We start from the raw sequence: 14,082 nt of genomic DNA, 5'->3' as shown, positions 1-14,082 counted from the left end.
GCCTGCATCAGACGTGGACAACGCCCTTCCTAGATCTTCGTCAGCGAAGCCAGGCCATGATGATGATGATGATGATGATGTGTGCGTATGTGTTAGGGTAGCTGTTAGATACACATGTATGTTAAAATGTATGTATGCAGTGTGTATGTGTGTGTGTGTGTGTGTGTGTGTGTGTGTGTGTGTGTGTGTGTGTGTGTGTGTGTGTGTGTGTGTGTGTGTGTGTGTAACATTGATGTAATGTTTTATGTTAACAAAAGCGTTTTTGTAAAGCACCTAGAGCAGATTTCTGGATAGTGCGCTATATAAGTATCCATTAGTAGTAGTAGTAGTAGTAGTAGTAGTAGTAGTAGTAGTAGTAGTAGAAGTAGTATCATCATCATTATCATTATTATTATTATAGTGTGCTATAGAAGTATCCATTATTATTATATTTCATGCAGATTTCAGGATAGTGTGCTATATAAGAATCCATTATTATTATATTTCATGCAGATTTTTGGATAGTGTGCTATATAAGCATCCGTTATTATTATTATTATTATTATTATTATTATTATTATTATTATTATTATTATAGTGTGCTATAGAAGTATCCATTATTATTATTATAGTGTGCTATAGAAGTATCCATGATTATTATTATTATTATTATTATTATTATTATTATTATTATTATAGTGTGCTATAGAAGCATCCATTATTATTATAGTGTGCTATAGAAGTATCCATTATTATTATATTTGATGACTGCAGCAGACAGAAGCTGGAAACAAACTTTTCTTTTTTTTCTTTTAGTAATTTCAAATAGGCCAGGCACGATTTTATAATGTACGTCTATGTTGTGTTAGACTCAAGCAGTAAAAAAGACACAGAGATATACATAGATAGAGATATACATAGACAGTTAGAAATACAAGAGATTGAGATGAGAGAAAGGAATATAGTTAATTGTGAATAATCGTGTACGAAGGTGATCAAGAAAGACAACTCTTCAGGCAAAAGCCTACGGGACGCAACTGATTCAATCACACTATTCAGAGGTCAAAACAAGTTAATTCTAGAAAGTGCAGAAAATGGTGTTCTTGTCAGCATGTCTCGCCATTCGAACTCGAGGACCAGACCCGTTCTGGAAGAGGCAATATGTGAAACGACTGACCTGGGTAAGTCAGAGAGCTTATTGTTCTGCCGTACAGTCAAAGTAGCAAACCATGCTCGCACAAGTTGCAGTTGCACTTGCAGACTAAAATAGTACACACGCTTTTTGTTGTTGTTGTTGTTGTTGTTGATGCCCCGTCATCTGCACCGTTTCAGTGGCATTACTCCCACGCCGCACATTTAGATTTCCCCATACACGGCCACACCCGGGTTCGTCTGTTACAGTTCCAGTGTCGGCAGCCCGCAGAGAACCATCGATGTTAGGTTGCCAGGAGGCCACACACCAGAGAAGACCCTGCACTGCTGCTGAGTCACTTCGGTGGTGTTCAGTGGTGCGTGTTCTCATGTAACATACTTAGGACACCACCTACTAAGCCCCCTACTAACGACAATAATGGCTTAGTCGCGGAGCCAGACTGAGTGAGCTTCCCTCTCAGAGTATAGACCGCCGACACGTCCCTCAAACAACAGCCCCCAATGAATCTGATGACACTGAAGACATTGACAGGACTCATCCCAAGCATGGAAGTGGAGGGGTATCGAAACTGAGGTAACCATGAGAGCAGGGCATGAAAGGCCACAGACTTTGAGACTGTTTTGTTTATATTGATGATGATGGAGGAGGAGGAGGATGACGATGTTGCTATGGAGGTCCATTTTGGTTTTGGACTGCGTGACAAGTCTGTACTATACGCTTCCTGTCATAATGATATCCCAGCATTAACCAGGCCCAAGAGATACAGAGACTTGTAGTGTTGGTCAGGTAATTAGAGCAACACACCCAAAGACAATCCTTGAAGTGGATGACACTCGACTGTGTGGTCCCAGTCTCCCCATTTAAGCCCACAGCACACTCAACTCTGGGTAGGAGCCAACCACGGGCCGAAAAACCCACCTCCGCAGGGATTCAAACCCGTGTCCTCTTAGCTGTCGGTCCACAACGCAAACCACTTCGCGACGGCGGCTGGTTAGTACACATGTTTGGTATAGAAATTATATTTTTTTCTTCGTCTTCTTTTTCTTCTTCTTCTGCATTCGTGGGCTGCAACTCCCATGTTCACTCGTAAGTACATGAGTGGGCTTTTATGTGTATTCATGACCGTTTTTACCCGGCCATGTAGGCAGCCATACTCTGTTTTTCGGGGGTGTAGAAATATTTTAATTTATGCACACACACACACACACACACACACACACAGAGGTGACAAACACACACAGGTGTTTCTGAATTTGACATTATCTTCAATCTTCTAGTCATGCCGTCTTGCCTAGACATTCAAGTGACTTGGGTGTGCAGAGTGCAAAATAAATAGATGAATAAATAAATGAATAAATGGAGAGAGAGAGGGTGAGGGTTAAGACCATGGATTTCGCACTAATCTACTAGCATAGGCAGGACCTCTCAGGCTGGCAAAGTGCTCTCCAGGAATCATCCCAACTACCACATTTCTAGCCCGTCATTCACCGCTACTTTGATTTGTGGTCTCTGCTCAGAGGGTTTAAAAAGTTAGGATGCTAAGCTCCCTCTTGAAAACTAAAGGGAGTGGTTGCATCTTATGTGGATGGTGCCAGGGAGAAGGTACTGTTCTGTTGAAACACCATGCTGGCTTAGTTCTGATGGTGAACTGTGGCTTAGTTTTCTGCTGCTTGTGTCCATTGTGAGTGCATTCTGCAGCTGCCCATTGTGAGTGCATTCTGCAGCTTGTGTCCATTATTAGTGCATTCTGCAGTTTGTGTCCATTGTGAGTGCATTCTGCAGCTTGTGTCCATTGTGAGTGCATTCTGCAGTTTGTGTCCATTGTGAGTGCATTCTGCAGTTTGTGGTGCATTCTGCAGTTTGTGTCCATTGTGAGTGCATTCTGCAGCTTGTGTCCATTGTGAATGCATTCTGCAGCTTGTCTCCATTGTTTGTGCATTCTGCAGCTTGTGTTCATTGTTAGTACATTCTGCAGCTTGTGTTCATTGTGAGTGCATTCTGCAGGTTGAGTCCATTGTGAGTGCATTCTGCAGCTTGTGTCCATTGTGAGTGCAGAATTTTTGCAGTTTGTGTCCATTGTTAGTACATTATTATTATTATTATTATTATACTACTACTACTACTACTACTACTACTACTACTACTACTACTCTTTTTTTCCTCCCCCCCCCCCCCCTTTTTTTTTTAAATTTAGATATTCATTTATCTTTCTTTTCTTTTTTTCTCAAGGCCTGACTAAGCACATTAGGTTATGCTGCTGGTCAGGCATCTTCTTGGCAAATGTGTAGCGTATATGGATTTTACATTCTGCAGCTTGTGTCCTTTCTTAGTGCATTCTGCAGCTTGTGTTCATTGTTAGTACATTCTGCAGCTTGTGTCCATTGTTAGTGCATTCTGCAGCTTGTGTCCATTGTTAGTACATTCTGCAGCTTGTGTCCTTTCTTAGTGCATTCTGCAGCTTGTGTTCATTGTTAGTACATTCTGCAGCTTGTGTCCTTTCTTAGTGCATTCTGCAGCTTGTGTTCATTGTAGTGCATTCTGCAGTTTATGTTCATTGTAGTGCATTCTGCAGTTTGTGTCCATTGTGAGTGCATTCTGCAGTTTGTGGCCATTGTTAGTGCATTCTGCAGTTTCTGAGTCGGGCATCTTCTTGGCAAATGTGTAGCGTATATGGATTTTACATTCTGCAGCTTGTGTCCTTTCTTAGTGCATTCTGCAGCTTGTGTTCATTGTAGTGCATTCTGCAGTTTATGTTCATTGTTAGTACATTCTGCAGCTTGTGTCCATTGTAGTGCATTCTGCAGTTTATGTTCATTGTAGTGCATTCTGCAGTTTGTGTCCATTGTTAGTGCATTCTGCAGTTTGTGTCCATTGTGAGTGCATTCTGCAGTTTGTGTCCATTGTTAGTGCATTCTGCAGTTTGTGTCCATTGTGAGTGCATTCTCAGATTCTGCAGTTTGTGTCCATTGTTAGTGCATTCTGCAGTTTGTGTCCATTGTGAGTGCATTCTGCAGCTTGTGTCCATTGTGAGTGCATTCTGCAGCTTGTGTCTATTGTGAGTGCATTCTGCAGCTTGTGTCCATTGTGAGTGCATTCTGCAGCTGATGTCCATGAGCTTCTGTCCATTGTTATTGCATTCTGCAGGATTGATTACATCTTTTGTCAGTGTCAACATTTTGCTTACAGTATAACTAGTATAGGTTAAACCAGTTTTAGTTGATGTGGACACACAACGTTAACAGGGGCCAAGTTAATGTGTGGCTATGTAACTGCTAGAAAAAGAATGTATGTTTGTGTACATGTGTAATTTAAATGTTAACAGTAACATACTCACTTTTTATATATGTTTCAGCATTTCTTTGGACGGAAACGTAACTGCTACAAGCTGTCGCTGAATGTGATGCGCAGAGCTTTACGCAATGCCACAGAACACCGCAAGCTGAAACAGCAAGACATGGCAAAGGTGGAACACAGACCTTGTGTTGCAATTTGTCTCTGTGTGTTTTCTTGTTGTAATATATATATATATATATATATATATATATATATATATATATATATATATATATATATATATATATATATATGTGTGTGTGTGTGTGTGTGTGTGTGTGTGTGTGTTAGTGTGTGTACATGTGCACATGCATGTGTTTTGTGTGTGTGTGTGTGTTGGGGGTGAGGGTTCTGAGTGTGAGTGTATTTGCCAACAACCTTCTTTCTTTAAGAAGAATGAATTAAAAAATTCCTATTACATACTGAAATTATTTGAAATATTTCCATGGAATGTGATAATGTGTCTTTTATTAGTGTAGGTCAGGATTCTACATGTTCCTTTTTGCTTTTTAATTTTTTTTTTATTAATGAATCAGTCTGCATGCTTTGACACCTCCTTCAAAGTTAAGTTTAGAGTAGAGGTGACCACAGATAATTTTCTAGTTTTAAACTGGACGATGAAGACAGTTTTGATAACTGTATTATTGTTATTGTGACTGTGTGAGGAAGATTATGGTTGCTTTGGTTAAGATGGCTGTTTCATGTTTCTCATCACTTTTTTGTTAAAAACTATAAAAAATATGTGATGTGATGGTGAACTGTGTTTTTCAGCTATTTGAGATCCGCATCGCAGCAGCCTGTGCAGAGCATGGAGTGCAGTACTCTCCCTTTATACACACCGTGCGGAAGGTGAGGAAAGTTGTGAGTGGATATTTGAGGCTGATTATTCTGTGGTTAAGGATTCAAGCCTTCAACCTGTCTGTTTGACTGAAAGTATGGTGGGCAGTTGTGTGTATTTACACTTGTAAAAGTTTTATGACAGCGGTGTCATGTGAGTACTTTGTCAATATAATTATGCATTTTCTGAAATGGATTTGTTGGATTGTCTCCCTTGAGAGTACTATGAATTAGATGTGCCCAGGACAGCATTATGTTGTTTTAAAGGTGTGTTCACTGTGCAGAACTGACTGTGTGTGTTCACTGTGCAGAACTCATAGACTGACTGTGTGTTCACTGTGCAGAACTGACTGTGTGTTCACTGTGCAGAACTGACTGTGTGTTCACTGTGCAGAACCAACTGTGTGTGTTCACTGTGCAGAACTGACTGTGTGTTCACTGTGCAGAACCAACTGACTGTGTGTTCACTGTGCAGAACTGACTGTGTGTGTTCACTGTGCAGAACTCATAGACTGACTGTGTGTTCACTGTGCAGAACTCATAGACTGACTGTGTGTTCACTGTGCAGAACTGACTGTGTGTTCACTGTGCAGAACTCATAGACTGACTGTGTGTTCACTGTGCAGAACTGACTGTGTGTTCACTGTGCAGAACTCATAGACTGACTGTGTGTTCACTGTGCAGAACTGACTGTGTTCACTGTGCAGAACTGACTGTATGTTCACTGTGCAGAACTGACTGTGTGTTCACTGTGCAGAACTCAGACTGACTGTGTGTTCACTGTGCAGAACTGACTGTGTGTTCACTGTGCAGAACTCAGACTGACTGTGTGTTCACTGTGCAGAACTCATAGACTGACTGTGTGTTCACTGTGCAGAACTCATAGACTGACTGTGTGTTCACTGTGCAGAACTGACTGTGTGTTCACTGTGCAGAACTGACTGTGTGTTCACTGTGCAGAACTGACTGTGTGTTCACTGTGCAGAACTCATAGACTGACTGTGTGTTCACTGTGCAGAACTGACTGTGTGTGTTCTTCTTCTTCTTCTGCATTCACTCGTATGCACACGAGTGGGCTTTTACGTGTATGACCGTTTTTACCCCGCCATGTAGGCAGCCATACTCCGTTTTCGGGGGGGTGCATGCTGGGTATGTTCTTGTTTCCATAACCCACCGAACGCTGACATGGATTACAGGATCTTTAACGTGTGTATTTGATCTTCTGCTTGCATATACACACGAAGGGGGTTCAGGCACTAGCAGGTCTGCACATATGTTCACCTGGGAGATCGTAAAAATCTCCACCCTTTACCCACCAGGCACCGTCACCGTGATTCGAACCCGGGACCCTCAGATTGACAGTCCAACGCTTTAACCACTCGGCTATTGCGCCCGTCACTGTGTGTGTTCACTGTGCAGAACTCATAGACTGACTATGTGTTCACTGTGCAGAACTGACTGTGTGTTCACTGTGCAGAACTGACTGTGTGTTCACTGTGCAGAACTCATAGACTGACTGTATGTTCACTGTGCAGAACTGACTGTGTGTTCACTGTGCAGAACTGATAGACTGATTGTGTGTTCACTGTGCAGAACTGACTGTGTGTTCACTGTGCAGAACTGACTGTGTGTTCACTGTGCAGAACTGACTGTGTGTTCACTGTGCAGAACTCATAGACTGACTGTGTGTTCACTGTGCAGAACTGACTGTGTGTTCACTGTGCAGAACTCATAGACTGATTGTGTGTTCACTGTGCAGAACTGACTGTGTGTTCACTGTGCAGAACTGACTGTGTGTTCACTGTGCAGAACTCATAGACTGACTATGTGTTCACTGTGCAGAACTGACTGTGTGTTCACTGTGCAGAACTGACTGTGTGTTCACTGTGCAGAACTGATAGACTGACTGTGTTCACTGTGCAGAACTGATAGACTGATTGTGTGTTCACTGTGCAGAACTGACTGTGTGTTCACTGTGCAGAACTGACTGTGTGTTCACTGTGCAGAACTCATAGACTGATTGTGTGTTCACTGTGCAGAACTGACTGTGTGTTCACTGTGCAGAACTGACAGACTGACTGTGTTCACTGTGCAGAACTGACTGTGTGTTCACTGTGCAGAACTGACTGTGTGTTCACTGTGCAGAACTGACTGTGTGTTCACTGTGCAGAACTCATAGACTGATTGTGTGTTCACTGTGCAGAACTGACTGTGTGTTCACTGTGCAGAACTCATAGACTGATTGTGTGTTCACTGTGCAGAACTGACTGTGTGTTCACTGTGCAGAACTGATAGACTGATTGTGTGTTCACTGTGCAGAACTGACTGTGTGTTCACTGTGCAGAACTGACAGACTGACTGTGTTCACTGTGCAGAACAACATCCAGCTGAGCACACAGGTTCTAGCTGACCTAGCGATTTACGAACCACGTACTTTCCAGGTAAGTCGGACTGTTATCATTGTTTTTTCTTTTATTATTGTTGTTTTTCTGAGAAAAAAAAAATATATTACATATGCATATGCTTTGGCCTATGTTTTTGTGCCTTGATACCACTTTGCAATGTGAAACACAGTGAAGACCTACAGTTAGGGCAATGGGGTTGCTAATGTTGTCACTTCCTGTACACAGTGCAGGTGTCCTGTGTTCCTGTACACATTGCAGGTGTCCTCTGTGTTCACATCCTGTACACAGTGCAGGTGTCCTCTGTGTTCCTGTACACAGTGCAGGTATCCTCTGTGTTCACATCCTGTACACAGTGCAGGTGTCCTCTGTGTTCCTGTACACAGTGCAGGTGTCCTCTGTGTTCACATCCTGTACACAGTGCAGGTGTCCTCTGTGTTCCTGTACACAGTGCAGGTATCCTCTGTGTTCACATCCTGTACACAGTGCAGGTGTCCTCTGTGTTCCTGTACACAGTGCAGGTGTCCTCTGTGCTCCCTTCCTGTACACAGTGCAGGTGTCCTCTGTGTTCCTGTACAGTGCAGGTGTCCTCTGTGCTCCCTTCATGTACACAGTGCAGGTGTCCTCTGTGTTCCTGTACATAGTGCAGGTGTCCTCTGTGGTCCCTTCCTGTACACAGTGCAGGTGTCCTCTGTGTTCCTGTACACAGTGCAGCTGTCTTTGTTCCCTTCCTGTACACAGTGCAGGTGTCCTCTGTGTTCCTGTACACAGTGCAGGTGTCCTCTGTGTTCACTTCCTGTACACAGTGCAGGTGTCCTCTGTGTTCCTGTACACAGTGCAGGTGTCCTCTGTGTTCCCTTCCTGTACACAGTGCAGGTGTCCTCTGTGTTCCTGTACATAGTGCAGGTGTCCTCTGTGTTCCCTTCCTGTACACAGTGCAGGTGTCCTCTGTGTTCCTGTACATAGTGCAGGTGTCCTCTGTGCTCCCTTCCTGTACACAGTGCAGGTGTCCTCTGTGTTCCTGTGCACAGTGCAGGTGTCCTCTGTGTTCCTGTACACAGTGCAGGTGTCCTCTGTGTTCCCTTCCTGTACACAGTGCAGGTGTCCTCTGTGTTCCTGTGCATAGTGCAGATGTCCTCTGTGGTCCCTTCCTGTACACAGTGCAGGTGTCCTCTGTGTTCCTGTGCATAGTGCAGATGTCCTCTGTGTTCCCTTCCTGTACACAGTGCAGGTGTCCTCTGTGTTCCCTTCCTGTACACAGTGCAGGTGTCCTCTGTGTTCCCTTCCTGTGCACAGTGCAGATGTCCTCTGTGTTTCTGTACACAGTGCGAGTGTCCTCTGTGTTCCCTTCCTGTACACATTGCAGGTGTCCTCTGTGTTCACTTCATGTACACAGTGCAGGTGTCCTCTGTGGTCCCTTCCTGTACACAGTGCAGGTGTCCTCTGTGTTCCCTTCCTGTGCACGGTGCAGCTGTCCTCTGTGATCCTATGCACAGTGCAGATGTCCTCTGTGGTCCCTTCCTGTACACAGTGCAGATGTCCTCAGTGGTCCCTTCCTGTACATAGTGCAGATGTCCTCTGTGTTCCATTCCTGTACACAGTGCAGGTGTCCTCTGTGTTCCCTTCCTGTGCACAGTGCAGATGTCCTCTGTGTTTCTGTACACAGTGCGAGTGTCCTCTGTGTTCCCTTCCTGTACACATTGCAGGTGTCCTCTGTGTTCACTTCATGTACACAGTGCAGGTGTCCTCTGTGGTCCCTTCCTGTACACAGTGCAGGTGTCCTCTGTGTTCCCTTCCTGTGCACGGTGCAGCTGTCCTCTGTGATCCTATGCACAGTGCAGATGTCCTCTGTGGTCCCTTCCTGTACACAGTGCAGATGTCCTCAGTGGTCCCTTCCTGTACATAGTGCAGATGTCCTCTGTGTTCCATTCCTGTACACAGTGCAGCTGTCCTCTGTGTTCCCTTCCTGTACACAGTGCAGCTGTCCTCTGTTTTCCCTTCTTGTGCACAGTGCAGATGTGTTCTGTGTTCCCTTCCTGTGCACAGTGCAGATGTCCTCTGTGTTCCCTTCCTGTACACAGTGCAGCTGTCCTCTGTGTTCCCTTCCTGTACACAGTGCAGCTGTCCTCTGTGTTCCCTTCCTGTACACAGTGCAGATGTCCTCTGTGTTCCCTTCCTGTGCACAGTGCAGATGTCCTCTGTGTTCCATTCCTGTACACAGTGCAGCTGTCCTCTGTGTTCCCTTCCTGTACACAGTGCAGGTGTCCTCTGTGTTCCCTTCCTGTACACAGTGCAGATGTCCTCTGTGTTCCCTTCCTGTATACAGTGCAGCTGTCCTCTGTGTTCCCTTCCTGTACACAGTGCAGGTGTCCTCTGTGTTCACTTCATGTACACAGTGCAGGTGTCCTCTGTGGTCCCTTCCTGTACACAGTGCAGGTGTCCTCTGTGTTCCCTTCCAGTGCACAGTACAGGTGTACTCTGAGTTCATTTCCTGTACACAGCGCAGGTGTCCACTGTGTTCTTGTACACAGTGCAGGTGTCCTCTGTATTCCTGTACACAGTGCAGATGTCCTCTGTATTCCCTTCCTGTACCCAGTGCAGATGTACTCTGTATTCATTTCCTGTACACAGCGCAGGTGTCCTCTGTGTTCTTGTACACAGTGCAGGTGTCCTCTGTGTTCATGTACACAGTTCAGATGTCCTCTGTATTCCCTTCCTGTACACAGCGCAGGTGTCCTCTGTGTTTCTGTACACAGTGCGAGTGTCCTCTGTGTTCCTGTACACAGTGCAGGTGTCCTCTGTGTTCCTGTACACAGTGCAGATGTCCTCTGTGTTCCCTTCCTGTACACAGTGCAGATGTACTCTGTGTTCATTTCCTGTACACAGTGCAGATGTACTCTGTGTTCATTTCCTGTACACAGCGCAGGTGTCCTCTGTGTTCCTGTACACAGTGCAGATGTCCTCTGTGTTCCCTTCCTGTACACAGTGCAGATGTACTCTGTTCATTTCCTGCACACAGCGCAGGTGTCCTCTGTGTTCTTGTACACAGTGCAGGTGTCCTCTGTGTTCCTGCCCACAGTGCAGGTGTCCTCTGAAGGGTTCACCAGGAACTGTGGTGGACAGTTATTGGAAATGTCTTTTTCATCATGTGCAGTTTCCATTGGATTGGTTCCAAAGTGTTCAGTGTGTGTGAAATGTTAACACACTGTGATGTTCACTATGCATAGTGTGTGTGAAATGTTAACACACTCTGATGTTCACTGTGCAGAGTGTATGAAATGTTAATTTGCTGTGATGCTAACTGTGCAGTGTGTGTGTGAAATGTTAACACACTGTGGTGTTCACTGTGCAGTGTGTGAAATGTTAACACACTGTGGTATTCACTGTGCAGAGCCTGTGTGAAATGTTAACACACTCTGATGTTCACTGTGCAGTGTGTGTGTGTGTGTGAAATGTTAACACACTGATGTTCACTGTGCAGTGTGTGAAATGTCAACACACTGTTATGTTCACTGTGCAGAGCCTGTGTGAAATGTTAACACACTATGATGTTCACTGTGCAGTGTGTGAAATGTTAACACACTGTGATGTTCACTGTGCAGTGTGTGTGTGAAATGTTAACACACTGTGGTATTCACTGTGCAGAGCCTGTGTGAAATGTTAACACACTGACATGTTCACTGTGCAGTGTGTGAAATGTTAACACACTGTGATGTTCACTGTGCAGAGCCTGTGTGAAATGTTAACACACTGTGGTGTTCACTGTGCAGTGTGTGTGAAATGTTAACACACTGTGATGTTCACTGTGCAATGTGTGAAATGTTAACACACTGTGATGTTCACTGTGCAGAGTGTGTGAAATGTTAACAGGCTGTTGTATTCACTGTGCAGAGTATGTGTGAAATGTTAACACACTGTGGTGTTCACTGTGCAGTGTGTGTGTGTGTGTGTGTGTGTGTGTGAAATGTTAACACACTGTGGTGTTCACTGTGCAGAGTGTGTGTGAAACGTTAACACACTGTGGTGTTCACTGTGCAGTGTGTGTGTGTGTGTGTGTGTGTGTGTGTGAAATGTTAACACACTGTGATGTTCACTGTGCAATGTGTGAAATGTTAACACACTGTGATGTTCACTGTGCAGGGTGTGTGTGAAATGTTAATAGACTGTGATGTTCACTGTGCAGAGTGTGTGTGTGAAATGTTAACACACTGTGATGTTCACTGTGCAGGGTGTGTGTGAAATGTTAACACACTGTGGTGTTCACTGTGCAGAGTGTGTGAAATGTTAACACACTGTGGTGTTCACTGTGCAGTGTGTGAAATGTTAACACACTGTGGTGTTCACTGTGCAGTGTGTGAAATGTTAACACACTGTGGTGTTCACTGTGCAGAGCCTATGTGAAATGGTGAAACGTCAACACGCAGTGATGTTCAACAACAACCTCAACCCCTCCTCCAGAATCTTCACCAAGGGAATGTTGTGACACACACACACACACACACACACACACACACACACACACACACACACACACAACTTTGTGCTGTTTTAAGTGACATAATCTGTGCATTTGGCAACTAGTGGTCATGTGTGGGATGGAAATTAAAAAAAAAAGTGTGTCAGTTAAATGGAGTTTGTGATTTTGTGTGTAAGTTGTGATAGCAGTATGAATGGTGTGTGTGTGGACGCAGGCAAGTTCATGTCACACACACACACACACACACACACACACACACACACACACACACAGTCACTCACACAAATATCCATATATATACCCTCTCTCTCTCTGTCTTTCTCTCTGACATATCTTTACATCTCTGTCTGTCTATCTGTCTCTGTCTCTCTCTCCCCGCTGTCTCTCCCTCTCTCTGTCTTCCACATAATGTGTCTATCTGTCCATATCCCTATTACCCGTTGCCTTATTTGCTGTCTTTTATGTCTCTTACATCTGTGTTTAAAATTTTATCGTTACTTTTCTGTGTTAATTTCACTTGAATAATTCATGTGTAGCATTCATACTAGGGTTTTGTTGTTGTTTTTCTCTTGGTGTGTGTGTGTGTGTTAGTGTGTGTGTGTGCGAGTGTGTGCGTGTGTGTGTGTTACTCGCTTCCGTTCTGTACAGATGTGAGCGATGTTGTGTCTCTCAGTTTGACGCTGTGTTATACTCGTACATTATAGATGTATTAAGTATTCAGTATAACTACATTTATATGCGTACATGTTTGTGTGTCTCTTAGAACAACGGCAGATGTGTAAGTCGGCCAAAGTGCTAATATCTTCACTGTTGGAAAATAAAGATTCATTCATTCATTCTTTCATTCATTCATTCATTCTCTGTCTCTGTCTCAGACATCCAATTTATGATAGTGTAAACAGATTAGTTAGATGGATGGAACATAACTATATGTCACTGCTAAAGAAACTAAATGCATGTCTGAAACAACTCGACAGAAATGCCAGATAATGTCAACAAATTTATTCAATATCTTCATTTCCATTGTTATGATTGAAGAATCAAATCATACAAAGTTCTTGGTATTGTTATCAGTAATAATTTTTCATGGTCTGAGCATATTACTTATGTAAAGAATGTCTCAAAAATATGCTCACATTCAGTCAATCATAGATTATGCTACATTGTGGGATCATGCTAGCATTAATACTCTAAAACCTCATGTGAGATTACACAAACATGCTTTGAAATTAGTTCCTAAAAACCCGCATTCCTCCTTTTGATCCCTTTCAGTTCGCCTATAGAACTAACAGATCAGTTGAAGATGCCATTAGCATAGGCCTCTACCACGTCCTCAGACATCTCGAAAATCCTAACAGCTATGCCAGGATCGTTTTCATTGACTACAGCTCTGCGTTCAACACAATAGTGCCATCAGAACTATATTTTAAACTGAAAAACCTCTCGCTGCCTGAATCAATTTGTGCATGGATCCTAAATTTTCTAAGATGCAGACCGCAAGTTAAAGTTGGTGACCTCACTTCCTCCACATGCATTCTCAACATTAGGCACCCAACAGGGATGTGTTCTATCCCCACTGTTGTACTCACTATTCACACATGACGTGCAGCTCAAAATGAATGTAACACCATGGTCAAGGTTGCCAACGATACTACTCTAGAATGGTTGATTACGAACAGTGATGAGTCAAAATATAGGGAAGAAGTACTGGAACTTGTCAGCTGGTGTGATCAAAACAACTTAGAACTCAACGTATCAAAAACCAAAGAATTAATTCTATATTTCAGGAAGACCAGATCTGATCCCTTACCACTTGTCATTGGAGACAAGCAAGTAGAGATCATCAGCGACTTTAAATTTCTCGGACTGATCCTTTCCAACGATTTGAAATGGGAGAAAAA

General features: G+C 43.7%; 1 protein-coding gene across 1 annotated transcript; it reads left to right on the top strand.

The window, feature by feature from the left end:
- The first annotated feature begins 1,002 nt into the window (after positions 1 to 1,002).
- Positions 1,003 to 12,332, top strand: LOC143301970 (large ribosomal subunit protein bL20m-like). The gene is made up of 5 exons (XM_076616448.1): positions 1,003 to 1,160; positions 4,485 to 4,595; positions 5,237 to 5,314; positions 7,678 to 7,743; positions 12,095 to 12,332. The coding sequence occupies exons 1-5, from the start codon at positions 1,074 to 1,076 to the stop codon at positions 12,185 to 12,187; spliced, it is 435 nt and encodes a 144-aa protein (XP_076472563.1). The 5' UTR covers positions 1,003 to 1,073; the 3' UTR covers positions 12,188 to 12,332.
- The last annotated feature ends 1,750 nt before the right edge of the window (positions 12,333 to 14,082 follow it).

Source organism: Babylonia areolata, chromosome 28 (genome assembly GCF_041734735.1).
Source record: "Babylonia areolata isolate BAREFJ2019XMU chromosome 28, ASM4173473v1, whole genome shotgun sequence".
Classification (NCBI taxonomy): Eukaryota; Metazoa; Mollusca; class Gastropoda; order Neogastropoda; family Buccinidae; genus Babylonia; species Babylonia areolata.
This window is presented reverse-complemented; position numbering and strand designations above follow the sequence as displayed.

Bases quoted from the DNA above. Each gene is read 5' to 3' on its own strand.
- LOC143301970 (XM_076616448.1), top strand. From the start codon at position 1,074: ATGGTGTTCTTGTCAGCATGTCTCGCCATTCGAACTCGAGGACCAGAC. The intron at 4,596-5,236 runs GTGGAACACAGA...TGTGTTTTTCAG, and splicing joins AACAGCAAGACATGGCAAAG to CTATTTGAGATCCGCATCGC. The intron at 5,315-7,677 runs GTGAGGAAAGTT...TTCACTGTGCAG, and splicing joins TTATACACACCGTGCGGAAG to AACAACATCCAGCTGAGCAC.